Genomic DNA, 27,974 nt, shown 5'->3' with positions numbered 1-27,974 from the left:
TGACTGCACTGTTCAATGGTTACGATTAATTGGAATGTATGAACCTGACTGTTGTGAAGTGCCTTGAGACAACATGTGTTGTGAATTGGCGCTATATAAATAAACTGAATTGAATTGAATTAATTAGCAATATGTTGTCTGAAAACGCCAAGATGATTGCATCAGCCGATTGACTTTGCAGCAATCTGTCATCCTGAGCAAGCATGTGGCGATAATGAAGAAGAAACACTCCTTTTTAACAAGAAGAAACCTTAAGGCAGGCCCGAACCAGTCTCAGTAGTAGATGCCATTTGCCACGACTGGCTGAGATTTGAGATGTGAGCAACTAGACAGAGAAACACAGAACCACTGAGCAAGGACTAATTTCTATAGGAAAGAAAAACCAGTACATAGAGTACATAGAGTTAATGTATGGAAGCAAATGTGTCCTAATACTAAAATTAAAATTATTAGTATTAATAAAATGCTTTTTCATTTTAAAAATGAAGCTGCATTTTGTGACTCATAAATAAAATTAAAAATAAATCATTCAAACTGCATTTTCATTTTCTTCTCCTAGACTGCTCAATTTGTAAATTAATTAAAATGATAAATAAAATAACAAAAACACTCAGGAGACAGGGGAAAATTTAACAAGTTTATTGAAAGAATGTGAAACGTAGAACCAGAAAACTGCAGGAACCAGGAACTAGCCACTGTGTGGAAGGAGGGGAGTAACGGTGAGTTGATTGTTCCGGAATGTGAATATTTCAGAAGATAATAAATTATTCTTCTGCTTACGGGAAGGTAGGAGATGATGGTCCGGGGGGGAGTCACAGCTGGGTTCAGGAGTTCTAGGCAGGAGATAGGGTCTAGTCTGGAAGTATGTGATCTTATATTTTCGCGGATGGAACTAACCATTTTCTTTTTCTTATTGTAGGTCTGCCTTGATGGGTCTGAGTTTGATCCGGGTAAGTTGTCTTTCTTTGATTGGTGATGGTTTTTGGCACCTGGTAGATGTTCTTGGAGGGGAGCACATTGGACGGTGAGCAAGGTTCGTTCATAGGAGAGCCAAGGGAGCTATTAACCAGCGACAGCCAACTGGAAGTGACATGCGAAGATAATCATCTTGAGGAGGATGAGCCAGGATGAGCCACGAAGCACTCGTGATATAAGGTTTGATCTGGGAAACGTTGAACGTGGGGTGGATGCAGAGATTAGATGGCAGCTTATACTGAATAGCTGTAGAACTGATCACTCTCTGAATCTTGTAGGGGCCAACAAATCTGGGAGCGAGCTTCCTGGAGACGGATTTTAAGGGAATATCTCATGAAGAGACCCAAACCTTTTGTTCAGGCTATTACTGAGGAGCCAGGATACACCTTCTGTCTGCGAACCTCTTATTTTGAGTGGCAGTGCGTTAGAGGGCTTGTCTGGTAGCGTCCCAAATGTGTCGGCATCTACGGATGTGGTGGCAAATGGAGGTGACAGATATTTCCTGTTCGTCTGCTGAAAACACAGGGGGTTGATAGCCTAAGGAAGCCTCGAACAGGGAAACTCCAGTGGCTGCAGATGTGTGCTATGGGCATACTCAATCCAGGGAAGAAACTGGCTCAAATCAGTGGGGTTGGTTGAGACGAGACATCTCAAAGCTGATTCAAGCTCTTGGTTCATTCTTTCAGTTTGACCATTAGACTGTGGATGATATCCAGAGGTTAGAGAAACCTTAGCCCCTAAGGCAGAACAGAATTGTCGCCAAACCTGTGCGGTGAATTGTGGCCCCCGATTGGAGAGGATCTCCTGTGGTATCCCATGTAGTCGGAACACATGTTTGACCATAAGTTGAGCAGTCTGGAGAACTTAATGCTGTCTTCTGAGGGGGATAAGGTGACGGGTCTTGGAGAAACGATCAATGATGGTGAGTATGGTGGTCATTCCTAGAGTTAGGCAGTGCAGTGACGAAGTCGAGAGTGATGTGTGACCAGGGACGTTTGGGGATGCTAAGGGGCTGTAGCAGGCCGGCTGGAGGCTGGTTAGTAGATTTGTTTCTTGCACAGATCGTGCAGGCTTGTACATACTCTCGTACATCCCTATGTAATGAAGGCCACCAATATCTTCTGGAGATGAGAGCAATGGTTCAGTTGGGACCAGGGTGAGCGGAGAATCTTGCTGAGTGGAACCAGTGAATCAGGCGCAATCTTACAGCGGAGGGAACGTAGGTTCGGTTCGGGGGTCCAGTTCCAGGGTCAGGTTCATTCTCTAGGGCTCGAGACACCAAATCCTCAACCTCCCATGTGAGAGCTCCTACTGTGCAACTAGGGGGTAAGATAGGAGCGGGCTCTCTTTCTGAATCAACAGAGGAAAATTGTCGAGAGAGGGCATCTGGTTTTAAGTTCTTTGATCCGAGTCTGTGTGAAATGGATAGATTGAAATGAGAGATGAAAAAAGAGACCAGTGGGCCTGGCGAGAGTTAAGACGTTTGGCTGACTGAAGGTAGGCTAAATTTTTGTGATCAGTCCATACCACTACTGGGTGTTCCGCGCCTTCCAGCCAGTGACGCCATTCTTCTAAGGCCAGTTAAATCGCCAAAAGCTTTCGATCTCCCACATCATAGTTCTTTTCAGCTGGGCTTAGTCTGTGGGAGAAAAAAAACACAGGGGTTTACCATCAGATTCAGACACTTGTGATAATACAGTTTACTCATTTCCTGAGTAAGCAAACAATAAACTATCAGGACCCCTTTCAGTTTGCTTATCACCGTGGAGTTGAAGATGCCATCATACACCTGTTTCAACAAACCCACTGTCATCTGGACAAAGCCAGGAGCACTGTGAGTATCATGTTCTTTGATTTCTCCAGTGCATTTAACACAATTCAACCTGATTTGCTTTGTCAGAAACTCCAGAAGACTCAGGTGGAGGCCTCAACAATCTCCTGGATCAGAGACTACCTGACAAACAGACCACAGTTTATGAGACTGAAGGGTTGTGAGTCTAACCAGGTAGTCAGCAGCACAGGAGCACCAGAGGGGACGGTACTCTCACCATTCCTTTTCACTCTGTACACCTCAGACTTCCAGGACAAGACAGACTCCTGTCATCTGCAAAAATACTCGGATGATTCTGCAGTCGTGGGGTGGATCAGAGATGGACAAGAAGCTGAGTACAGGAAGGTGGTGGACCGCTTTGTGGCATGGTGTGGAAACAATCATCTCATTTTGAACGTGACTAAAACAAAGGAGATGATTGTAGATTTCAGGAGAAACAGGAATAAGTCAAAAACTATTTCCATCATGGGAGAAGAGGTGGAGGTGGTGGAGGAGTATAAATACCTCGGTGTTCACCTGGACAACAGACTAGAGTGGAGATGCAACTGTGAAGCCATCTACAAGAAGGAACAGAGCAGACTGTACTTCTTGAGGAAGCTTAGGTCCTTTGGTGTTTGCAGCAAGATGCTGCATATCTTCAATAAGTCTGTTGTGGAAAGTGTGATCTCTTCTGCCATCATCTGCTGGGGAAGCAGCATCAGAGCCAGGGACTTAAAAAAGCTCAACAAGTTGATAGAGAAGGCTGGTTCTGTTCTGGGGACTCCTCTAGAACCTCTGGAGATCATTGTGCAAAGAAGGATTCTTCATAAAATGAAGAACATTATGGAGAACTCTGAGCATCCTCTTCATGAGACTGTCCTACAACAACAGAGTGTCTTCCGTCAGAGGCTTCTTCAGATCTGCTGTAAGACAGACCTGCAGGAGATGCTTCCTGTCCAGAGCCATCAGCATCTACAACGGCACTTTGAAGAAACCCTCATAATGAGCTACAACAACATTTAATTTCCCTTTGGGATTAATAAAGTATTTTTGAATTTTTAATTGAATTTTAAAGTCATAGCTGCATTTTTTGACTCATAAATGAAATTGCTAATAGATCTTTCAAACTGCATTTTCATTTTCTTCTTCAGGACTGCTCATTGTGTAACACAACTAAAGAAATAACTAGGAGGAAAATGCTTTTTCGTTTTCATGCCCGCGCCCTTAAAAAGTGTTCCATAAATCAATTTGACTTCGCAATTCCTAGCGGTGGAGAGTGACATCAGTGGCAACTCTTCTTCTCCTGCCCCAGACTGCACCTTTACACATCTTGTACATTAGGGAGTGGTGTGCATTGCTCCCGAGATGAAATGAGAGCGCGAAGATTGTGTTCAGAGACAGTGGGAAATCACCATGTCCAAATCTGTACCAGAGCTGCTAAGGGAGGCCGCAGCTGCCCTGAAAGGGCAAGAAAATCTAATATGTCTCTGCAGACCGGAAACCGCAGTTTCAGTCCTACACGTTCAGACATGCAGTTCTAGACCGCTTGTTTTTGCAACTGAAATAACAATTTCCCTTTTTTTTCTCCACACAAATAAATATAAAGAATTTCCCTTTGGGTATCAATAGGCTACTTCTGATTTCAATTTAGCCTGAGGTCTTTTTCAGCAACAGCTATTAAAGCTAATGAAAGCACAGATTGTAATAGTTTAGAGATTTAGTGCACCCCAATACCAAACAATTTGAAAGTTTATTACATTAAACTACTAAATAGTAATTAATACTTTATGCTTACACAGAAATATGTAATGTGTAATAATGTATACATAAAAAAGTTCACGTAGTTCAGCTGATAGCAGGAAAGTCAAGTCCTGAGAAATGTGAGAAATTCAGCAAACGATTTTAATAATACTTGTATACACATCTATTACATGTAGTCACACCCACAGCTAATACAAGTCCTGATTAACTTTGTATTATAATAACATCATTACTTCATAAAATTCAAACATGACTTCAGATGTGTGTCCCTGATGGAGCCAGAGGGAGGTGATGGAGAGATTGAGCATTCTCAGGTCATCTGCTTCATGGCGCCTTGATGGATCGGAACACAGTGGTGGACGGCTTCTCCCTGTTCAATGCAGTATTTTGACACAGAGATTTTGAAGATCCTTCATTCCTGCAGCCAACAGGCTTCCCTTTTAAAAGCAAAAAGTAAAATGCAAATGAAGTTTGCTCGGTGCCTCAAAACTTTGAATACACTAGCTTAAAACTGAACTTTAACAATTTCTGGTCTGCTTACTTGTGTTTGCCCAGTTGCTGTTCAGACCCAACTGTGTGGGGTTAAATAAACTTGAACTGCAAAAGGGACAGTGAAAGTTTGTGCAGCAGGTCCTGCATCTATCCAATATGGGCAAGGTTTTTCCGTTCTGGTCAGTTATATACAACTGAAAAAGAAAGAGCCTAGTTAGTCCAAGTTAATATTTTTCTAAAATACATTCTCAAAATATAGGTAAAAGAGTGATATCAATTTAAATAGTTTAAAACATAGTAACATAAATATTGACTGAAATAATAACCTTTGGTCGTCTCTCAATGAGTCTCTGGGAAGTTCTTTCAAGGTTGTTTGGAAAACCAGTTCAGGTGACCACCTAATGAAGCTCATGGAGAGAATACCAAGACATCAAATCAGTAGAGGCAACTCTGGCTCAGGTTGTAAGAGTTCGTCATGTAACCGGTGGGTTGTCCGTTCGAACCGTCGTTCCATCTGTCTCAGTCGTTGGGTCCTTAAGCAAGACCCTTAGCCCCAGAAAGCTCCCTGGGCGCTGCACAGTGGCAGCCCACTGTTCCCTAAAGTGATGGGATAAAATGTAGATGTCGATTTCTCCATTGTGAGATCAGTAAAGTCTAAATTACTTCACACTTTTTGTTTAGAATATAATTCCATATGTGTTCAGTCACAGTTGTGTTGCCTGTGGTGAGATTCTACAATGTAAATAGTCATGTAAATAAAGAGACCCATTAAGTAAGAAAGTTTAAATATATACACAACAATAGTTTGACGGTATTAAAAAAGCAATTTGATTCACGTTCAATACTTACTTTCCGTTCGTCATCCAAGTTGACTCGGACAAGGAAATCGATGGCGCTGTCGTGGAAGAGAAGAGAACTGCAGGTCTGAAACTGCGGTCTTCGAGTCTGCAGACACATGCTTCTCACCAAATCAGCCTCAAACACAAGGCTTGTGCGATGGCATGAGGGAGCGCCATGTTGCATGCAGTCTCCGCCACGTAACGTACAAGATGCATAATGGTGTGGTCTGGGGCAGGAGAAGAAGTGTTGCCACTGACGTTACTCTCCGGCGCTAGGAATTGCGAAGTCAAATTGATTTATGGAACACATTTTACGGTCGCAAGCATTAAAACGAAAATGCATTTTCTTCTTACTTTTCTCTTTAGTTGTGCTACACAATGAGCAGTCTTGAAGAAGAAAATGAAAACGCAGTTTGAAAGATCTATTAGGAATTTCATTTATGACTCAAAAAATGCAGCTATGACTATAACATGAAAACAGCATTTCTGTTAATACATTCTAATTTTCAAATTTGACATTTCAAAATGAATTTTGGTCACGTTTTGCTGAGACTTCTTTTGAAAATAAAATGTTAAACTTTTTTATCATTTTAATTAATTTACAAATTGAGCAGTCTTGGAGAGGAAAATGAAAATGCAGTTTGAATGATTTATTTTATTTATTTATGAGCCAAAAAATGCAGCTTCATTTTGAAAATGAAAAAGCATTTTATGAATCCATTTTAATTTGAATATTGGGACATATTTGCTTCCATATTAATGACAGCAAAAGATCAGTCAATTTCTCTGTCCAGGAAGAAGATGCAGCTAAGCACGGAAGCACTGAGTCAGCAGTACTTTCTATGGGAAAGAAAAACAAGTAAAGTACATAGAGTTAATGGCAGCAATTCCTCTGTCCAGGAAAGAGGTACTTTCTATCGAAGAAAAGGAGAAAAACCACAAAAAAGTACTCAAAATGAGTAGGGGCAATAGTTTAGTTAATTACTTCACGTGGGAAGGAGTTACAGCTAAACACAAGAACACTGAGCCGAAAGTACTTTCTATAGAGGAAAAAGAGTGCAGAATGTTTTGTTTGGAAAGGCCTCATCAGCAACAGGAGTAAGCTCTGCCAAGTTTCTGTGAGGAAGGTCAATCAATCCTTGTTCCCCGAATTTTTAAAATAAACACCACCAGTATGATCTAACTGATCGAAAACAATGTGGAATCTAAATCTGGTAAACAATTCAGTGGTTCATTTAACAGAAGTTCTTTCACAAAATAGTTTTATAGAAGGAGAATCCCACTTGGAGAACATTAGAATGAATCATTATTAGTTGTGTTTGGATTTATATGAAAACATTTTAAAGGACTAAACTGGATTATACTTTGATCTTCCTAAAGGGTGACTGCATGCTTTAACAGTGATTAACCTCACAGCTGGAAGCTGGAAAGTTAATGTAGTGGTTTCACTAGCTGGAAACCATAAACATAACAGAAATAAATATTTTAATCTATATAATATACAAATTTCACTTTTTGAATTGAATTACAAATCTACACAAATTTTTCAAAGGTACTATAGTTTAATGAAATGCACACATACACTTGCTTCAAGCACTAACTGCAACAAGTCATTGTTGGCATGCCTGGGTTTGATTTCTATAGTTCACATTTAAAATATTCCTGGTGTTGTTTAAATTACAAGAAGTTAGAAGTCACCACTTGTCAAACACAGCAACTGTCATGCTGACTTTTGTCCATAATATTAAGCTGCACTTAAAATCTATGTGAATACCGGTAACAGTTATGGCCATATTGAGAACTGAGGTCATAACATGGCAATTAAACTGTGTTAACTCAAGAAAACCTCACAAATAGCTTCACAGTGGTTTGAAACTACAGTACAGACTAAAAGTTTGGACACACCTTCTCATTCAAAGAGTTGTCTTTATTTTCATGACGATGAATATTGTAGCTTCACACTGAAGGCATCAAAACTATGAATTAACACATGTGGAATTATATACTGAACAAAAAAGTGTGAAACAACTGAAAATATGTCTTATATTCTAGGTTCTTCAAAGTAGCCACCTTTTGCTTTGATTACTGCTACGTACACTCTTGGCATTCTGTTGATGAGCTTCAAGAGATAGTCACCTGAAATGGTTTTCACTTCACAGGTGTGCCCTGTCAGGTTTAATAAGTGGGATTTCAAGCCTTATAAATGGGGTTGGGGCCATCAGTTGTGTTGTGCAGGAGGTGGATACAGTACACAGCTGATAGTCCTACAGAATAGACTGTTAGAAGTTGTATTATGGCAAGAAAAAAGCAGCTAAGTAAAGAAAAACGAGTGGCCATCATTACTTTAAGAAATGAAGGTCAGTCAGTCTGAACAATTGGGAAAACTTTGAAAGTGTCCTCAAGTGCAGTCGCAAAAACCATCAAGCGCTACAAAGAAACTGGCTCACATGAGGACCGCCCCAGGAAAGGAAGACCAAGAGTCACCTCTGCTGCGGACGATAAGTTCATCCGAGTCACCAGCCTCAGAAATCGCAGGTTAACAGCAGCTCAGATTAGAGAACAGGTCAATGCCACACAGAGTTCTAGCAGTAGACACATCTCTAGAACAACTGTTAAGAGGAGACTGTGAATCAGGCCTTCATGGTAAAATAGCTGCTAGGAAACCACTGCTGAGGACAGGCAACAAGCAGAAGAGACTTGTTTGGGCTAAAGAACACAAAGAATGGACATTAGACCAGTGGAAATCTGTGCTTTGGTCTGAAGAGTCCAAGTTTGAGATCTTTGGTTCCAACCACCGTGTCTTTGTGCGGCGCAGAAGAGGTGAACGGATGGACTCTACATGCCTGGTTCCCACCGTGAAGCATGGAGGAGGAGGTGTGATGGTGTGGGGGTGCTTTGCAGATGACACTGTTGGGGATTTATTCAAAATTGAAGGCATACTGAACCAGCATGGCTACCACAGCATCTTGCAGCGGCATGTTATTCCATCCTTTTTGTGTTTAGTTGGACCATCAATTATTTTTCAACAGGACAATGACCCCAAACACACCTCCAGGCTGTGTAAGGGCTATTTGACCAAGAAGGAGAGTGATGGGGTGCTGCGCCAGATGACCTGGCCTCCACAGTCACCGGACCTGAACCCAATCGAGATGGTTTGGGGTGAGCTGGACCGCAGAGTGAAGGCAAAAGGGCCAACAAGTGCTAAGCATCTATGGGAACTCCTTCAAGACTGTTGGAAAACCATTTCAGGTGACTACCTCTTGAAGCTCATCAACAGAATGCCAAGAGTGTGCCGAGCAGTAATCAAAGCAAAAGGTGGCTACTTTGAAGAACCTAGAATATAAGACATATTTTCAGTTGTTTCACAATGTTTGTTCAGTGTATAATTCCACGTGTGTTAATTCATAGTTTTGATGCCTTCAGTGTGAAGCTACAATATTCATAGTCATGAAAATAAAGAAAACTCTTTGAATGAGAAGGTGTGTCCAAACTTTTGGTCGGTACTGTATGTGACGTTTTGTTACCTGTCTATCTGCTCGCCACAACTACTTCTGGACGCTCAGCCAGTTTTGACGTTACGGTCAGTTTTGACAGTACATTTTCTGTTGTTGTTAGATTTAAATTGGTTACTGGTTGTAAAACTAAAGATAGTTCATTAGAATGTTCTCTAGTAAAGAGAGACCTTTAAAAGTCAACCGCATGGAGTTTAACGAGAGGTCACAGATTAATCTATGAGTCATCGTGAAACATCGGAGGGAACAGAGATTGTGTTGCAAGGCGGGTTCTGTTTTGCCAAGCATGTTTTCTGAAAGTTGGTTTTAAAAAAATTGGACCAAATCAAGGACGGGAAAAAGTAAATGGGTCGAATAATTAATGTAATTTAGGAGCATACAGTGCCCCTTACAAATCATCAGAATAAATAAATCACTGAAATAGAACCCGTCTGACAACATGAAGTAGGCTAAAACATATTTTTTTTAAATCCAGTGTTTAAGCTCACTGGTTTTAAAAGTTCATTGGTGGACTCTTGCATTGTACTATTTCTCCGCCTGTGTTCCATGTCCTGTTTTGGTGTTATTATTAAACCTTTCTAGTCACCTTGCTGCTCCCTTGCTCCCAAGTTTCTGTCTGTACTTTGGTCCTGTTACAACCTCATAGCACCTGACAGTCATAGGCTTAGCCATCTCCAAACGTACCATAACAGGCCAGACTGCATTTCACACTAAGGGACAAAGGCTTTCATTTTTGGAGACATGTCCTGTGATCTGATGAGATTAAAATGATATTGTTTGGCCATAATGATCATTGTTACATTTAGAGGAAGACTGCAAGCCTGAGAGCATCAGTGGTTTTCATACTGTCCTGCAGGTGTTCTGCTGATGGAGGGACTGATGCACTTCAGAACATAAATGGTATCACAAGGAAATAGCATTATGTGGCAATATTGAAGCAACATCAGACAGAAAGTTCAAGCTCGGGCTACAATGGGTCTTCCAAATGGCTAAATTAGTTTAAATGTGGCTATGACAAAGCTCTAACCTGGTCTCCCACTTTTGCTTTTTTTTTAACGACAGAACTGAGAAGGTGTATGTTAACAAGGTGGCTTGCATACCTGACCCAGTTATACATTTTCTTTCAAGAGGAAACCATTGTGAGAAGCTTGTGGAAGTAGACAGAATGTTTGACCCAAAATTAAAACACAATTTGATCAAATACTAAGGAAATGTAAACTTAGTGCATCTATGTGGTTTCATGTGAAATGCGATAATTTGTTTTAGCATTTATAACCTTTTTTGTTTTTTTTGCATAATGTCCAACGTTATTCATGAAATACATCTTACAATATGCCTGCATCACGAGTTCCAGATCAACTTCAGTACACTGTGTTTTCTCCTGCCTCATGAAAGAAGAGCCCATGGAGACCCAGGCCAGGGGTCAAGACAGGATCAGCTCTCTTTTCACTGCACTTGGCAGAGGATTTTACTGCCCTTGAAGGAGACAGGAATGTCCATGACTTGGTTTTCCATAGGCAGCTTGATATTTTATTGCACCACCATGAGCGCCATATCTGTGTCTCCCTGTTTGGTAGCTGAACAGCATGGCAACAAGCGGCTGCATGGCTGCTGGGAGGAGGAGGAGGAGGAGGAAGCTGAACTACACGAAGGAAAATGTTTCAAATAGACAGACCAGAAGAGGAGAAGCAGACTGGAACAAATCTCCAGGAGCAAAGTTAGGTAAGCAAGAAAATCCTTTTTTCTGAGCTCAAGAAAATGAGTCATAGTTATGTAGCATAGCTAGAAGTCTTATTTAAAAGCTTTCACCACTTTGTTGTGTCAAAATATCAGTTTATTTGGGTTATAAGCTAGATTTCAATGTCATGCATGTTTTACTGCAAGCAAGGCAGTGAAATTTAATCATTAATAATACCTTAAGGAAGTAAAAGTTACTAATTCAATAATATATATCTTAATGTGAGTTATGATATGTTTATCAATGGACATTGACAGTATTTGGCCACCAAATCCATGGAAAGATTTTATTCATTGGACCAGAATTGTTTTAACTCTTTAAAGTCAGTTACAAGACATAATCATCAGAAATAAAAAATTTTAACACTTAAACTGTTCATTAAATACTTTTTAACAACAATAAACAAAGACACATTAAATGGTTTTCACATTTTTTGCATCAACTAATATACACATTTGTGATTAAACAATTATCATCAAGTACTAACTTTGTCAAAGAAGCAAAGATCTACAAACTATTATTAAATGGTATCTTTTTTTTTAAACTTTTTGTACGGTCTTCTTACTTTTTGATCTTTATAGTTTTTTACATTTGTTCGTACCTATATGCTTCCATTATTCTATTATATTCTATTCTATTCTATTCTATTCTATTCTATTCTATTCTATTCTATTCTAATTACTTAAATTATACATTTCCCATTACAGGATTGGTTCATATAAGCGCATAAAAACATTTAATCCTCTCTCAAAGTGCCAAGGCATTAATATAACTATAAGCCTTGTTTTGAAAGATTTTCTTATGTTTTTTTTCCAGAAGTCTCAGTAATACTTGTATCAAAAATTATACTTTGGGGCTTCCACGATATAGGGTTATACTTATTTCATTTTGGCAGACCAACTGCAGTGTGTCATGCACTGCCTCCTATAATTACATCATTTTTAGGCTGTCACAATAGGTCTACTGGCTCAGCATAATATACTTGTGCACTCAAGCTTTTAGCAAAGTCCAATCTCAGGAACATACTTACTAGGTCATGACAGATTTATACACTTATTGGCATCCTAGGTAAAGTTTTTAAAAACCCTTTTTTTAAAAATCATACAGCACATTTTAGAAAAATCCAACCATTAATTTTAGCACCTTAATTCAGAGGGGTGAACATTTCCACAGTTAACAAATAGAGGATTTGTTTTACAAAATCGACAGTGTCACAGTTATGGAATACCTGTAGCAATGCCCATAAAATATGTGTAACAGAAGCATCTTTTAATTTTGAGTTTGTTAAGTTCATCAGAGTTTCTAGTACCTTTATTTGTAATCTGTGACTTCCTGTTTTCCAGGTTTTCTGTAGTATTTAGGTCTGGGAACCTAAATGGCCAAGAAAGAAAGTTGATTCTGTTGATTTGGGCAGATGCTTTAGTTCACTATCCCTTTATTTCAAAGAGTTCATGATACTATGCATTCTAACTGGGCCTTTGGAAGAGAAACAAGCACACAGCATTACAGATCATCCAACATACTTAACAGTAGGCGTGAAGTGCTTTTCAACATATTTAGATTTTCCTTCCCAGAGTGTTTGTAATGGAAAAGCTCAATCTTAGCCTGGTCTGACCAAAGGACAAGTTTTTACAAAACATCTCAGTTTTGTGATCTTTTGGGCTGGTGTTTTAAGTTTACATCTTTCTGTATTTTAGTGATTTCTTGTGTTGGCTTGGATCACTTGCGGTTTACTGAGTTTTGTTTTTGTGGCTGCTTGCTGTTCTGTCATTTCCATCAATTTCCTTTGGGTCCCTCAGTTTATTCTCCTCCACAGCTGTTCCACATTTAGTTAATCAGACTCACCAGTTCATTGTCTCAGTAATCTCCCTCCCTCCCTTCCTACATATGCAATCCTCCCAGTTCACGCAGTCTTTGTCAGATCCTCCTGTTGCTCTTTATGTTGTTGTGATGGTGGTTTCCTGTGTAGCTTCCTGATTCACCACCATCTGTAGGTTTCTTGTTACTCAGTTTTATATGCAAGAAACACCTTTCAGAATAATCCTGCCAGCCTCCAGTCTAAAATTCAGTTCTCCACCACAACAAACTATGAAACCCACCAAGCATTTGATGCCACTATTTGCCACTGGTCTCTAGCAGTGATCTTTGGAGATGTTTTTTTCTTGGTATTGTCTTTCTTACCTCAAATCACATATTCACTTATCTGTTCCATTTTTAAGAATGTATTCAAGAAATTGGACTTTGTGTTGCATCATATGTGTAGCCCAGGGAAACAGGAAGCCATGAATCAAAAGGTCCTAGACAATCTGATGAATTTAGAAAAGTAAAGAGCAGCCACTAATTGCAGGACTATGTAGCACTGACAGCATCAGTGTGCTTAGCAGGCATGGTGCTGATTGTTGGTGCTGTTAAGACCGATCGGCTTTCAGAGCTCAGACTCTTATTAGGTCTAACTCAAGTTTATTTTTAGGGAATACATGGATTTATGCAGAGATTAAATTACACACAGGTGGACTCTTTACTTATTAAGTGACTGCTGAGGACTATTGGTCACACTGGATTTTATTGAGAGATTAAGATATTAAAAGGGGCCCGAGCTCAACTGCACACTTACTTCTTAGGTGTTAAAACTATACATCATTCTCCTTTCATCGTTTAATAGTGATCCACACTGTTGGTACACCAGATAAATCTCCATAAAATACAACCACAATGAAGTTTGTGGTTGTATTGGGACAAAATTTTAACAGGTCGAAGGGGGGCATGAATACTTTTCCTAGGATTGGTTAGTTATAAAGAGGAGACCTATTTATCTGCAGAATACCACAGTTGGGGTAAAATAACAAATGAGTGTTTTTATCTAGCAAAGTGGCTGGTTATGGTGTTGACAGTCAGACTTTTAACTGCAGTCCTGTTCTGCTCATCAAGCTGTAAACACAGTGACATGGAGCTCCTGGCACTGGGTGGTGTCTCGTGAGTGTTGGAAGAACTAAAGTGAGTGACAAAAATTCTACATGTTGTCAGGGGGGCCGAGTCTTCCTCGCTGCTGATTTACAGCCCATCAGAGACGACCGGGACAGCCCGGGCACGGAGACACAGATCCATTTCCAGGAGAGGGAAGAAGAGAAACCTTTCCAGGGAATGTCCAACACTCCTTTACATTATCATCTATAAAAAGCTAAGCCTCTCTCCATCTCAGAGGCTGCTCAGCCAAATCTTAAAAATACTTTATTAGACATCACAGCAATGTCAAAGTTTTAAAGTAAAAGTATTAGAATGCCACTAAGGCACGTAAGAGTAATGCAGAGGTGGCGAGGGAGGTGACGAAAGGCAGAAGAGAAACAACATGTTGAAAGAAACCTCTGCTCTGACAGGCATGTGTGCTATTTGTGGAAGAGGGACGGAGGAAGGTTTTAATTGCATGAAATTACATTAGAAGTACTGACAGGGGTAACACTGATAGACCAGTGAGCACCATGAATTTGCTCCAGCTCACAAGTATGTCAAATTCAATTAAATAAAATACTTTCAAATGACTTCAAATTAAACAGAATTAAACAATTATTATATCTGTAAGCTCCCAGTCAGAAATACAACAAGCATGTCCCATGAAATCAGATGTCTGATTGGAAAAGTCAGCGACTGCCAAGAAGCATCCAAAATGGCATCCGCACATATAAAATCAAAGTTACAGATATAAAAGATTTATTAGCACCTTGAAAGCTTGCATCTCCATAAGAGGTGACACACCTATCACTGTAAAATATTCCTTAATGAATATGTTTGTTTGGAGTTTGAATGCATACAATTTTGAGAAATGTTATCAAACTGTATGGCTGTTGGTTGCTAGTACCGTAACAACCCAATTATTGCACTGATTTTCCTACTTGCAACTAGAACTCACTCATTTTGGATGTTTCAAAAGGGGAATCTTGATATAAAAATGGTTTAAACACACAGGCATGAAATTGAGACACATTTAAAGTTTTTTTCTGTTTTCCAGTTATTATTCTACCTCTCAGTACTGGAGAAAAGGGAGTAAAGTGGGACAAAGAGCTTGGGTAAGAGCTATGGGAAAAAACGGTGACTGTGATTCGTGGAAAGGTAAAGATTTTCTTTGTCAAAACTACTTACACTCAGAACTAGCATTGACATGACTACAATCCCAACGCACAGCTTAGCTTTAAGCCTGAATGTTCCCACCTGGCAATACAACCCAACCTTAACGATGAAGATACATGCAAACTCATACAAACCCATGTCACCCACAGGCTGTTAGCAACACCAATTATAAAGACCACAGATTTTTTTCTGTGACATGGCAGCTTTTTGCCTGGCCATTGAACATGTTTACATTTTGTCACAATACAGTTAATGACTGTGTTTTATTGGGATGTGAAAGTACTCCTGGATCAGTGCTTTTTGTGTTCTCTTTGTGTCTCTGCTCTGTTCTCTCAAACAACCAGTCGGTCGTGGCAGATGGCCGCTCACACCGAGCCTGGTTCTGCTGGAGGTTTCTTCCTGTTAAAGGGGAGTTTCCCTCTCCACTGTCGCTACATGCATGCACAGTATGAGGGATTGCTGCAAAGTCAATTTGAGCAACTGGCCACTGTCGCTACATGCTCATCCAGGAGGAGTGAATGCAAGTTACTGACTCGATGCAATCTGCTGGGTTTCCTTAGATAGAAATACTTCTTAACCAATTTGAATAATAAAGCTGAATAATAAAATTTCACTGCACTGTTTGATAATTATCATCAGTTGGGATGTTTGTACCTGACATGAAATCTGTATGATTCGAATGAATTTGTTAAGTGCCTTGAGGCGACATGTGTTGTGAATTGGTGCTATACATAAATAAATTGAATTAAGTTGAATTGAAGACCAATACAAAGTAGTGCATGGATTTGAAGTGGAGGAAAAATTATACACGAGCTACAAATCTGAAAGGTGTGGTGTGCATTGATCAGAAAAGCAGCTCAGAGGCTGATGGTAACTCTGGAGGATCTGCAGAGATCCACAGGCCAAGTGGGAGTATCTGTTAACAGGATATTTGTCGTGTACTTTATAAAAGAGTGACAAAGACATAGCCATTGTTGAAAGAAAATCTAACTTTACATTCATGTGTCATGCAGGGGATATACCAAACATATGAAAGAAGAAGGTTTATTTTGGCATGGACACAGAAACTGGTCAGTGTTGACAGGAAGATTCTTCACATAAAATACAGGGCAATCCTGGAAGAAAACCTGTTGCAAAAGACTTTAGACTAGAGGAGGGCTTCCACTTTCAGCAGGACAATGACATTAAACTTACAGCGAGAGCTACAGTGGAGTGATTCAGATCAATGTGTTAGAATGGCCTAGACCTAAATCTTATTGAGAACTTTTAGCAAAACCTGAAAATTGATGCTTAAGGACATTTTCCATCCAATATGACTGAGTTTGAGCAATTTTGAAAAGAAAAAGGGACAAAACGTTTTGTCTTCAAATGTGCAAAGCTGGTAGAGGCACCTCAAAAGACAGTTCTACTAAACATTGTCTCAGCAAGCCTGACAACACACCACATTTTTCTGATTTTTAGAAAATGTTTCTTCCTCTTCACAATTGCTTTCTACTTTGCCTTGGTTTAGCACATAAAATCCCAATAAAACATATGGACTTCAAGCGGTATAAATACTTTTGTAAGGCACTGTGCTAAGAATCAACTGATTCAAAATTATGTGCAGATATTTATGCTACAAAACTCTAGATGAGCTTAATTATATGGCCTAAAAGACACATTATGAGAGATGGATGTTAGTTGCAAGTCAGAATGGTCCCAGAACTCTGATAAAGATCACATTCTGAAATGTGTTAACAGTATTTTTAAGTTATTATTTTCCATGTATTTAACTTTCTCAAACTGACTTTTCTGTCTTGTAGGCATCAATAAGTTCAAATCTGACTCAAAGTCTGGAAGCTTCAAGCAAAGAAAACAACGTCCCATCCTGGATATCAGTAAATTGGTAAAAACGTTTTTTTTACATTGAATTCATGAGTCACGAATGTCATAAGACTGACAGGAGGGTCTTTTATAGTTTTTTGTGATTTTATTCAGTCAGTACTTCTACTACAGCTCTAGGTGCCTTTTTATAACCAAGTGTATCATCAGCATCAGTCTAATTTTATTAGGTGACTGCTTCAATGGAAATAATTTTACTGATTTTCTATGAAAAAAAAAAAAAAAAAACGTCTTCTCAGCAGATGGATTCTTGTTTTAATAACTGGCATTTACTTTTTTCCCACTTATACATTTCAAACTAAAACATACTAAACCAAATAGTACCTTTTGGTATTTTCAGAATACATTTATTTTACGAAGATTGTCTTTCTGAATTTACCAAGAAAACATTATACAGGTCCTTCTCAAAATATTAGCATATTGTGGTAAAGTTAATTATTTTCCATAATGTAATGATGAAAATTTAACATTCATATATTTTAGATTCATTGCACACTAACTGAAATATTTCAGGTCTTTTATTGTCTTAATACGGAGGATTTAGGCATACAGCTCATAAAAACCCAAAATTCATATCTCACAAAAGTAGCACATTTCATCTGACCAATAAAAGAAAAGTGTTTTTAATACAAAAAACGTCAACCTTCAAATAATCATGTACAGTTATGCACTCAATACTTGGTCAGGAATCCTTTGGCAGAAATGACTGCTTCAATGCGGCGTGGCATGGAGGCAATCAGCCTGTGGCACTGCTGAGGTCTTATGGAGGCCCAGGATGCTTCGATAGCGGCCTTTAGCTCATCCAGAGTGTTGGGTCTTGAGTCTCTCAACGTTCTCTTCACAATATCCCACAGATTCTCTATGGGGTTCAGGTCAGGAGAGTTGGCAGGCCAATTGAGCACAGTGATACCATGGTCAGTAAACCATTTACCAGTGGTTTTGGCACTGTGAGCAGGTGCCAGGTCGTGCTGAAAAATGAAATCTTCATCTCCATAAAGCTTTTCAGCAGATGGAAGCATGAAGTGCTCCAAAATCTCCTGATAGCTAGCTGCATTGACCCTGCCCTTGATAAAACACAGTGGACCAACACCAGCAGCTGACACGGCACCCCAGACCATCACTGACTGTGGGTACTTGACACTGGACTTCTGGCATTTTGGCATTTCTTTCTCCCCAGTCTTCCTCCAGACTCTGGCACCTTGATTTCCGAATGACATGCAGAATTTGCTTTCATCCGAAAAAAGTACTTTGGACCACTGAGCAACAGTCCAGTGCTGCTTCTCTGTAGCCCAGGTCAGGCGCTTCTGCCGCTGTTTCTGGTTCAAAAGTGGCTTGACCTGGGGAATGCGGCACCTGTAGCCCATTTCCTGCACACGCCTGTGCACGGTGGCTCTGGATGTTTCTACTCCAGACTCAGTCCACTGCTTCCGCAGGTCCCCCAAGGTCTGGAATCGGCCCTTCTCCACAATCTTCCTCAGGGTCCGGTCACCTCTTCTCGTTGTGCAGCGTTTTCTGCCACACTTTTTCCTTCCCACAGACTTCCCACTGAGGTGCCTTGATACAGCACTCTGGGAACAGCCTATTCGTTCAGAAATTTCTTTCTGTGTCTTACCCTCTTGCTTGAGGGTGTCAATAGTGGCCTTCTGGACAGCAGTCAGGTCGGCAGTCTTACCCATGATTGGGGTTTTGAGTGATGAACCAGGCTGGGAGTTTTAAAGGCCTCAGGAATCTTTTGCAGGTGTTTAGAGTTAACTCGTTGATTCAGATGATTAGGTTCATAGCTTGTTTAGAGACCCTTTTAATGATATGCTAATTTTGTGAGATAGGAATTTTGGGTTTTCATGAGCTGTATGCCAAAATCATCCGTATTAAGACAATAAAAGACCTGAAATATTTCAGTTAGTGTGCAATGAATCTAAAATATATGAATGTTAAATTTTCATCATTACATTATGGAAAATAATGAACTTTATCACAATATGCTAATTTTTTGAGAAGGACCTGTATTACATACGTTAAAAAGACAAAGGTTTAAAAATACTAAACTGTTTCAGCTGCTAAAAAGTAAAAACAAATCATTTGATATTCTGTTTCAGTTGCTCTTATGTTTCCAAATCAAGAAGATGCTATGTCAGTGGAACAAAATTTGGCCACAGTTAAAAACAACATTTCATTCATATTTTACTTTGCAAAATAATTTTTGTGGATTATCTATAATGAATATTAGATAAACTGCCATGTGGAAAGACTATAAAGCACCTTATTGGGAATTAAATAACGTTTTCTGATGAGAAAACATGCGCTCACAAAAATCTTCCTCTTGTTACGTTTGTCCAACAGTCTAAAGATGTCTCGCTCCATCTTGAATCAGCCTCTTTTGATGAAAACAATCTGAGTGCTGCTGACAAGGGACCAAAGGAAACTCAGCAAGGAGGCATCAGACAAAATAATGATGATGGAAACATGGACTATCGCAATGGTCTTGTGTTGGAAGACAGATGTACACAGCACTGACTTTCGTCTTTAAATCACTTCTTTGTAGTTTCAGCTTGAGTTTATAAAATTACGAAGCCATACTTGTAGTCAAGATTTCATCCACTCATCCTGGTAATGAATGTCATTTAATGATTTAATTAATGATTAATTTGGAATGGTGACACTGCATTAAAAAAATATTTAAAAAAACAGGAATTGGTTGCTCAAGTTAGAATTTGTGTAGCTTTTCCTCAAACTAACTCAATCAAAATGATCCGTACAGCCTCAAAGCTTGACATACAGGGGGTGGACAATGAAACTGAAACACCTGGTTTTAGACCACAATAATTTATTAGTATGGTGTAGGGCCTCCTTTTGCGGCCAATACAGCGTCAATTCGTTTTGGGAATGACATATACAAGTCTTGCACAGTGGTCAGAGGGATTTTAAGCTATTCTTCTTGCAGGATAGTGGCCAGGTCACTACGTGATACTGGTGGAGGAAAACGTTTCCTGACTCGTTCCTCCAAAACACCCTAAAGTGGCTCAATAATATTTAGATCTGGTGACTGTGCAGGCCATGGGAGATGTTCAACTTCACTTTCATGTTCATCAAACCAATCTTTCACCAGTCTCGCTGTGTGTATTGGTGCATTGTCATCCTGATACACGGCACCGCCTTCAGGATACAATGTTTGAACCATTGGATGCACATGGTCTTCAAGAATGGTTCGGTAGTCCTTGGCAGTGACGCGCACATCTAGCACAAGTATTGGGCCAAGGGAATGCCATGATATGGCAGCCCAAACCATCACTGATCCACCCCCATGCTTCACTCTGGGCATGCAACAGTCTGGGTGGTACGCTTCTTTGGGGCTTCTCCACACCATGTAACTCTCCTGGATGTGGGGAAAACAGTAAAGGTGGACTCATCAGAGAACAATACATGTTTCACATTGTCCACAGCCCAAGATTTCAGAATCAGAATCAGAAAAGCTTTATTGCCAAGTACGTTTTTGGACATACAAGGAATTTGTTTTGGCGTAGTCGGTGCAATACAATACAAATTAAAAAGTATAAACATATCTACAATATAATATAAATATATGTGCACAGTTTTAAGTGAGTGAGAGTAAGTATAGAGCAGTATAAGATGCAAGAGCAATACAACAGTGCAGATGATCATTGTGCAAGTATGGCAGTGCAAGTAAAGCAGGAGTCCAAGCTGAGCGTTAATGTAACGCATAGTTACAGGTTACGGGTGTCCTGTCAGCAAAAACAGGGGGGGTGTGGGGGAAAGGGAGAGTGTCAGGGTGGTTTCCAGGGTTTGTTAACAAGGCTGGTGGCAGATGGGAACAAACTGTTCTTGTGGCGTGAGGTTTTGGTCCGGATGGACCGCAGCCTCCTGCCAGAGGGGAGAGTTTCAAAGAGTCTGTGACCGGGGTGGGAGGGATCAGCCAGAATCTTCCCTGCCCGCTTCAGGGTCCTGGAGGTGTACAGTTTCTGGAGCGACAGTAGACTGCAGCCAATCACCTTCTCAGCAGACCGAATGACACGCTGCAGCCTGCCCTTATCCTTGGCTGTAGCAGCTCCTTGCACCATTGAAACCGACGTTTGGCATTGGCGTGAGTGACCAAAGGTTTGGCTATGGCAGCCCGACCGTGTATATTGACCCTGTGGAGCTCCTGACGGACAGTTCTGGTGGAAACAGGAGAGTTGAGGTGCACATTTAATTCTGCCGTGATTTGGGCAGCCGTGGTTTTATGTTTTTTGGATACAATCCGGGTTAGCACCAGAACAACCCTTTCAGACAGCTTCCTCTTGCGTCCACAGTTAATCCTGTTGGATGTGGTTCATCCTTCTTGGTGGTATGCTGACATTACCCTGGATACCGTGGCTCTTGATACATCACAAAGACTTGCTGTCTTGGTCACAGATGCGCCAGCAAGACGTGCACCAATAATTTGTCTTCTTTTGAACTCTGGTATGTCACCCATAATGTTGTGTGCATTTCGATATTTTGAGCAAAACTGTGCTCTTACCCTGCTAATTGAACCTTCACACTCTGCTCTTACTGGTGCAATGTGCAATCAATGAAGACTGGCTACCAGGCTGGTCCAATTTAGCCATGAAACCTCCCACACTAAAATGACAGGAGTTTCAGTTTCATTGTCCAACCTCTGTACATTCACCTATATTTTCTAATATGTGGTGGCTGAAGATTCCATAATGTCTTTCCACTTGTCAAGATCAAGACCTGGTAGCTTCTGGTTAGTAATCATGACAGACTGCCTATTATGATAACCTCGATTAAAGCTGAGGCTTGCAAGAACACTATACCAACTGTCAAGCATAGTGTTGGCAGCATCATGTTATGAGACTGTTTCACTGCCAATGAATCTCATCCATAAAGTGTAAACAGAACATTCATCCAAACAGGTTTTAGAATAGATAAAGGCTTTTATTAAACTTCTGGAATAGCTTTCCCCAAAGCCCTGACCTAAACTCCACTGAAAACACTGTGGACTGAACTGTAATTTCAGGGTTGTGCAAAGAAACCAACCAGTTTTAATGATCTCCAACAAGAAGAGTGTTCAAAGATCCAGCTAAAATTATGTCTGAACCTTGATGGCTGCAAAAGATGGTTGAGGTGCAACCAACTAAGAGACATTGAAACAAAAAGTAGAGATTTATGCATATGTGAGGCTCTTTGTATTAGGGAAAATTTTACATCGCTGAAGCTGTTTAATATCCATTATAGATAATGCTTAAAATAAATTATTAAAGACACAAATTACTGACATTCATGCCTGTGATGAGTGGATTTAAATGTCCGATCTCTGCTGTAAAATGATTGCTACCACTAGCAGCTCCTCATAAAGTTCCCCATATTGACATCAATGTCTCTGACAGAGCAGAAATGTGACTGGATCTGAGGTTTCACATTTTTATCTATCAAATCTATATAATTAAGTAATGTTTATGTCTGATTTGTTTAAATTAAGCTAAACTCAAAGCCACAGTTTGAATGATTGCATCTTAACTTCTAGATGTTAGCTAAAATACTTTTATACATGAGCAAAAATGCCCCAAGGTTTCCAGATTGATGGAAGAAAACTTGACAAAAAAGTATGAAAAGCAGTGTGGCATACACTTTAAAAAATTAGTATACATATAAATGCATGGGAGAACAATACAATACATAAAGGCTGTTGTGGAGAAACAAATTAGCACAAATAAAGCAGAAAATATCTACTTTGCATGCCCCAGAGATAAATGCATAAAATGAAAACTTAAGAAAACAAAACAAAGAAACTAAAAATCTGCTGTCATTCTCTGGCTGTCCTTACCAGATGAGATTTTGTCCACACTGGGAGAAGGAGCCTTTGGAAAAGTAGTGGAGTGCATTGACCGACACAGGTAAGCATGCATGCTGATCAGGGCTCAACAATGCAAATGCATCCCATGTTGGCAGTTCTGTTTCCTACTCTCCAACCAAGAGCAACATGAAAATAATTTAATCAGTGCCAAAACCACTGCAGGAGAAATGCAAACTATATTTTATATATCTTTATATCTGTCTATTCATATTTTTCTTTCAGAGGTCAACATGTAGCTGTAAAGATTGTGAAGAAATTTGAGAGTTTTTGTAAAGTTGCGAGGTCAGAGATTGCTGTACTTGAGGAGATCAACAGCCTGGATGACGACAACAGATTGTGAGGAACTCTTCATGAACCATGAGATGTTTTTTTTTTGTTTTTTTGTATCTTAGATTATTGACTTTATTCCAGTATTACAGGTTTGTAGCAAGATTCCTAAACCTTTCTGCATAATTTCGAGTTCTTAATGGAGTAAAAGACACATCAAGAACTGCATATAGTACTGTCAGTTTTGTTAGCTGATACCACGTTTAATATACTGTTACATTAAGAAACTGCTAAATTGTAGTTTAAAGTTACCCTCAGTAAGTCTGCAAAACAATTAAGCCTTACATTTGATGACATCAACTTCTTGGGTGTAAGTCATGTAAAAAAGACCATGACAGAGGAAACCTGTGCTGTGGTCAGATATTTTGGTTTTGCGGCTCTTATTTTTGGGAAAAAAATGATGCCAGACTCTTTAGATGGTCAGTGTTCTGGGAAAAGATTAATTTAATCTCCTCAGCAGATTTTAGGGCAATTTAAATTTTCACCATATGAGAAAAACTGCAATCTACACAGAGGCATGGGTGAGGAAGAAGAGGGTATGGGGATATGACTGCAGTTCTGGCCTTTCTTCAAATGAGGCTTACTGGTGAATTTTGAGATGGAAAAAGAAACAACATAAACCCATTACTGTCAGAAATCTAAAGAAGTGCTTACAAAGAGAATGGGATAAAATAACACCTAAATCACTGGTTGCTCTGTGTCATCACATTAGATGGCATTTTTTTTCTTTAAGGCTCTGTGAAGAAGTTGAACCATTACAAAATATTAAATCTTTAATGTCTAAACAAATGTTTGGAAAGAGGAATGGAAACATTGTGCCTCATTGTTCCATTAATACACTGCCCTTCGGTTATGTTCATTTATACATCGGCCACATAATCAATCCAATTCAGTCTGTCTCACAGGTAATCTAGCAAAATCAGGCTGAAGGATGAAATGTTTCTTAGTATTAATACATTTTTTTAGATTAAACCTAAAATTTACACTTCAGCCAAATAATATAAGAATAATCTATGAGGGTTTTATAACAAGGGTATTTAGGATAAAAAAACTATCAGCATCAGTATCTCAGAAGTCTAAATAAATGATTAGATTAAATTAATCCTGGAGGAGAAAGTAAAAATAAACGAGGATAAATTCAAACTCTTGGACCCACCTGGACATGCCAGCTTTCAACACCAGAACTGCTGACAGAGAAAGAATTGAGTGCCTTACTGTGGTCCAAAACAAGTTGTACCACTACTCACAGAACAACTGGATCGCTTCATTTGTGCAAGTCTGAACCCCTTATCTCTTGCCTTGGCTAATTAGGAAACCTTGACCCAAAAGCTGTTTGAATTGGGTGGAAGGTCTCCATGAAGCAGGCAGACTGGCTCAAATGTCTGTGGTTCCTTATTTTGGATTTAAAAATGAGTTTTCCTTGTCACACAAACGAAAGTTTGTTTGTGCAAAGCTCTGCTCTTGTGTGTGAAAGGACACATCTGAAGAGTGTATATGCATTATGTGAGATTCCAAGTCCAAGAACATTACCATCTTTTCATACGTTTCCAACTTCTGTTTAAGAATTAAATTGCTCATTGAAAGAAGGCAGTTTTTGTTTAAGATATTTTTTAAACTAGGGGCTGCAGGTAATGCTAATTACTATTGCTAATCCTAACTCCTAAGCCTTTTAGACAATTGAGGTCTTTCAGTTGTAAAGACAGTAAGGGTCATATGTATCGATCCCTCTCACCTCGTAGCGCCTGTGTGAGGATGTTGGACTGGTTCAAGCACAAAGCCCACATCTGCATTGTGATGGAGCTTCTCGGTCCGAGCACCTTCGAGTTCCTGCAACAGAACAACTTTGTCCCTTTCAACATGGAGCAGATCCGGCACATAGCCTTCCAGATATTCAAAGCTGTCAGCTGTAAGTCAAGATTATAAAACCTGTAACCTCAGACCACTTTATGCACATTTAGCCCTGTAACAACAAAATGGCATCTCTAAATTGGCCTAAGATGTGAGACTGTACATTAATGGCTGCTATGTGTGTTTTTTGGCAACTAATGGATGGAAGTTTCATTGTATTCGAAAAAGCTCTGACCCACATACAGAGAACACTCAGGAGGAGGAAGTAAAATAAAGACTGTTTTATTGATGAGCTCCAGCACCGTCTGAAACAGACCACATGTAGCAACACCAAAACACAAACACAGCCCAGATCCTGACAGGAAGGACAGAAGTACAGTACAAGTAAATAAGGGAAAGAAACTGTCAGTTCTTAGTTAAGATGTACAAGTTTTCCATTCTTTGAAGGGACGACTCCATTTCAGCAGTTTAGCTCAGTAAAACTAGAAACATTAGAGGTAGGATATAAGCACAGTTTTTCTTCTTTTTTGTTCCACAGTTCTGCACCGTAACAAGTTGACCCACACAGACCTGAAGCCGGAGAACATTTTGTTTGTCAGCTCTGACTGCGACACAGAGTATAACCAACAGATGGTAAAGAGTTCTCTAAAAACACCACAACAGTAATACTCATATAAAGACTGGCCAATCTGTAACATTTAAGTCTGCCGGTGTGTGTGTGTGTGTGTGTGTGTGTGTCAGAACTATAGGCACAAAAAGCCAAGCTGTTTAGACATAAAAGTTGTGGATTTTGGCACTGCTACATTTGACCACCAACATCATGAGACCCTGGTGTCAACACGGCACTACAGAGCACCAGAGGTCATACTGGGTATACTCACAACCCAAATTCTTAATTGTTAAATTACTTCAGCTGTAAACTTTTTTTAATATCAGTCTTTGTGTTTGCCTTCAGATCTGGGCTGGAACCAGTCATGTGACGTATGGAGTCTGGGTTGTGTTCTCATCGAGTATTACCTCGGACAAACACTGTTCCCTGTAAATACCAGCAAACACACAAACTCAGGTATACTCCTGAACAGCAGAAAGTTTTATCCGAACTGTTGGTTTTATTATTTCAGAGTCATGACTGTAGAGAACATCTGGCCATGATGGAGAATGTTCTGGGACCCATTCCACCACATCTTCTGAAACAGACTAGGTATAGTAAACATCCTGTCCAGTTTAACACAATTTGCAAAACAAACTTGTTCTCTGCTGTGTTTAAACATCTCATCAACAGGCAAAATGGCATTGAAATGTTCAAAATCACGCTGGATATGATTTTAGTATATCTATGTAGCGATTTTGGGAAGTTATTGATTTAACATGCACACTCAATTTTCAACAATGTTCTTGTTTTGGCAGAAGCTTTTCCCTGTTGTGTTACTTAATGCAGATGATAACCACTTTTAAATGCACAAATTTCAACAAGATAAATATACTTATAATACAGCTTGTCTGTAACAGCTGCTTAGTAATAGTTGCTAAGACCAGCAAACATGTTTTACAATTACATTATTCCCATGATGTAGTCATGCTAGCTGATACTTGAGAAGTACTGGCAGGAATTATTAACTGACGTTTTTCTGTTATTGTTGCTAAATTACTACAAATGATGTCTGTGTGCTGTGTAGGAAGAAGCACTTTGTAAAGCATGAGCGTCTGAACTGGGAGGAGCAGAGTTGCTCTGACGATGATATTCGGAAACACTGCCAACCTCTTATGGTAAAACAAATATGGGGCGCCCAAGTCCAGTCCTCAAGAGCTAATATCCTGCAACCTTTAGATGCATTCCATCTTCAACACACCTGAATGAAATTTACAGCTCATTACCAGGCCTCTGCAAAGCTGAATGCTGATGAGGGAATTCAGCCATTTGATTCAGGTGTGTTGGAGCAGGGATTTATCTAAAAGTTGCAGGATAGTAGCTCTCAAGGACTGGACCTATAGGCAACCCTGGCTTAATCTAAGCTGTTTCCACACTGTGTTTTGTACCCCCATCACACTGTTGCATATCAGATATATATTTTGACAAATGTTTTTAAGATATCAAAATATTCTACTACATGAGCACTGCACCCCTCAAACTTAATCTATACCACACATATGCACCATGGGTAATAACAGTTACCTAATTTCAGTCTATGCCAGGGGTGTCCAAAGTGCGGCCCGGGGGCCATTTATGACCCTTGGAATTCTTTTGTGTAGACCCCAACCACAATTCCAGCAAATGGATCTGACACAGATAGGCAGTTTTTGTACTTCTGTTAGGATGAGTTCCTGCTTGAACCATTAATTACTTTTTTCCCACTTGGTTGAGAAACCAGACCAGTGGTGACATGAAGTTTGTTTGCACAAAAATAAGTTAAAACTTGTGATGTATTTTAATTGAATTGAATTTTCCTGCACTGATCAAACATCAGAAGAAAATGTTTTTTGGCTGTGGGGAATCCTGCCATTTTCTGGCTGGACGTAGAACCGGCTTTAAACTAACTGTAAAAGCTTTGTTTAAAAAGATCTGCACACGTCAACTAATTAGCTGCAACGTTAATCTACGAGAAATAGATTAAAGTATTTCTTTTTTTTTAGCAGTACATGAGAACAAACAGCGAGGAGGAGAAGCAGCTGTTCGACTTGCTCACCTGTATGCTGGAGTATGATGTCAGCAGACGGATCACTCTGGAAGAAGCACTGTGGCATCCATTCTTCTGCCCACTGAGAATGCAGCAGCAACCACAGTGCAGCTAACACCAACACAGTCCTGGTCTACATC

General features: G+C 39.7%; 1 protein-coding gene and 2 long non-coding RNA genes across 8 annotated transcripts; 1 reads left to right on the top strand and 2 right to left on the bottom strand.

The window, feature by feature from the left end:
• Positions 1 to 623: 623 nt before the first annotated feature.
• LOC124876040 lies at positions 624 to 27,974 on the bottom strand. Its single transcript, XR_007040196.1, has 3 exons — positions 27,844 to 27,974; positions 2,503 to 2,614; positions 624 to 2,387 (listed from the first exon to the last, which is right to left on the bottom strand). It is a non-coding gene; the product is annotated as an uncharacterized LOC124876040 (long non-coding RNA).
• LOC124876041 lies at positions 4,686 to 6,164 on the bottom strand. Its single transcript, XR_007040197.1, has 4 exons — positions 5,888 to 6,164; positions 5,365 to 5,635; positions 5,088 to 5,232; positions 4,686 to 4,983 (listed from the first exon to the last, which is right to left on the bottom strand). It is a non-coding gene; the product is annotated as an uncharacterized LOC124876041 (long non-coding RNA).
• Positions 11,027 to 27,949, top strand: LOC124876039 (dual specificity protein kinase CLK1-like). 6 transcript variants are annotated; one of them, XM_047378518.1, is made up of 13 exons: positions 11,027 to 11,111; positions 15,131 to 15,231; positions 17,052 to 17,134; positions 19,471 to 19,630; positions 22,958 to 23,024; positions 23,207 to 23,320; positions 25,051 to 25,217; positions 25,698 to 25,792; positions 25,901 to 26,030; positions 26,115 to 26,197; positions 26,281 to 26,360; positions 26,836 to 26,926; positions 27,794 to 27,949. In XM_047378518.1, exons 2-13 carry the CDS (start codon positions 15,198 to 15,200, stop codon positions 27,947 to 27,949), a joined length of 1,260 nt encoding a protein of 419 aa, XP_047234474.1. In that variant the 5' UTR covers positions 11,027 to 11,111; positions 15,131 to 15,197. The 6 variants fall into 6 exon arrangements, with proteins under 6 accessions (XP_047234474.1, XP_047234472.1, XP_047234476.1 ...); XM_047378516.1 differs by having other exon boundaries at positions 27,791 to 27,949; XM_047378519.1 differs by having other exon boundaries at positions 11,048 to 11,111; positions 15,131 to 15,188; positions 27,791 to 27,949.

The sequence above is a fragment of the Girardinichthys multiradiatus genome, chromosome 11 (genome assembly GCF_021462225.1).
Source record: "Girardinichthys multiradiatus isolate DD_20200921_A chromosome 11, DD_fGirMul_XY1, whole genome shotgun sequence".
Lineage (NCBI taxonomy): Eukaryota > Metazoa > Chordata > Actinopteri > Cyprinodontiformes > Goodeidae > Girardinichthys > Girardinichthys multiradiatus.
The sequence above is the reverse complement of the archived record's forward strand: the minus strand, read 5'-3'. Positions and strand labels throughout refer to the sequence as shown.

Coding starts and splice junctions, on each gene's coding strand:
- LOC124876039 (XM_047378516.1), top strand. CDS start 15,198: ATGGGAAAAAACGGTGACTGTGATTCGTGGAAAG. Junction 15,232..17,051: donor TGACTGTGATTCGTGGAAAG/GTAAAGATTTTC, acceptor TCTGTCTTGTAG/GCATCAATAAGTTCAAATCT. Junction 25,218..25,697: donor GATATTCAAAGCTGTCAGCT/GTAAGTCAAGAT, acceptor TTTGTTCCACAG/TTCTGCACCGTAACAAGTTG.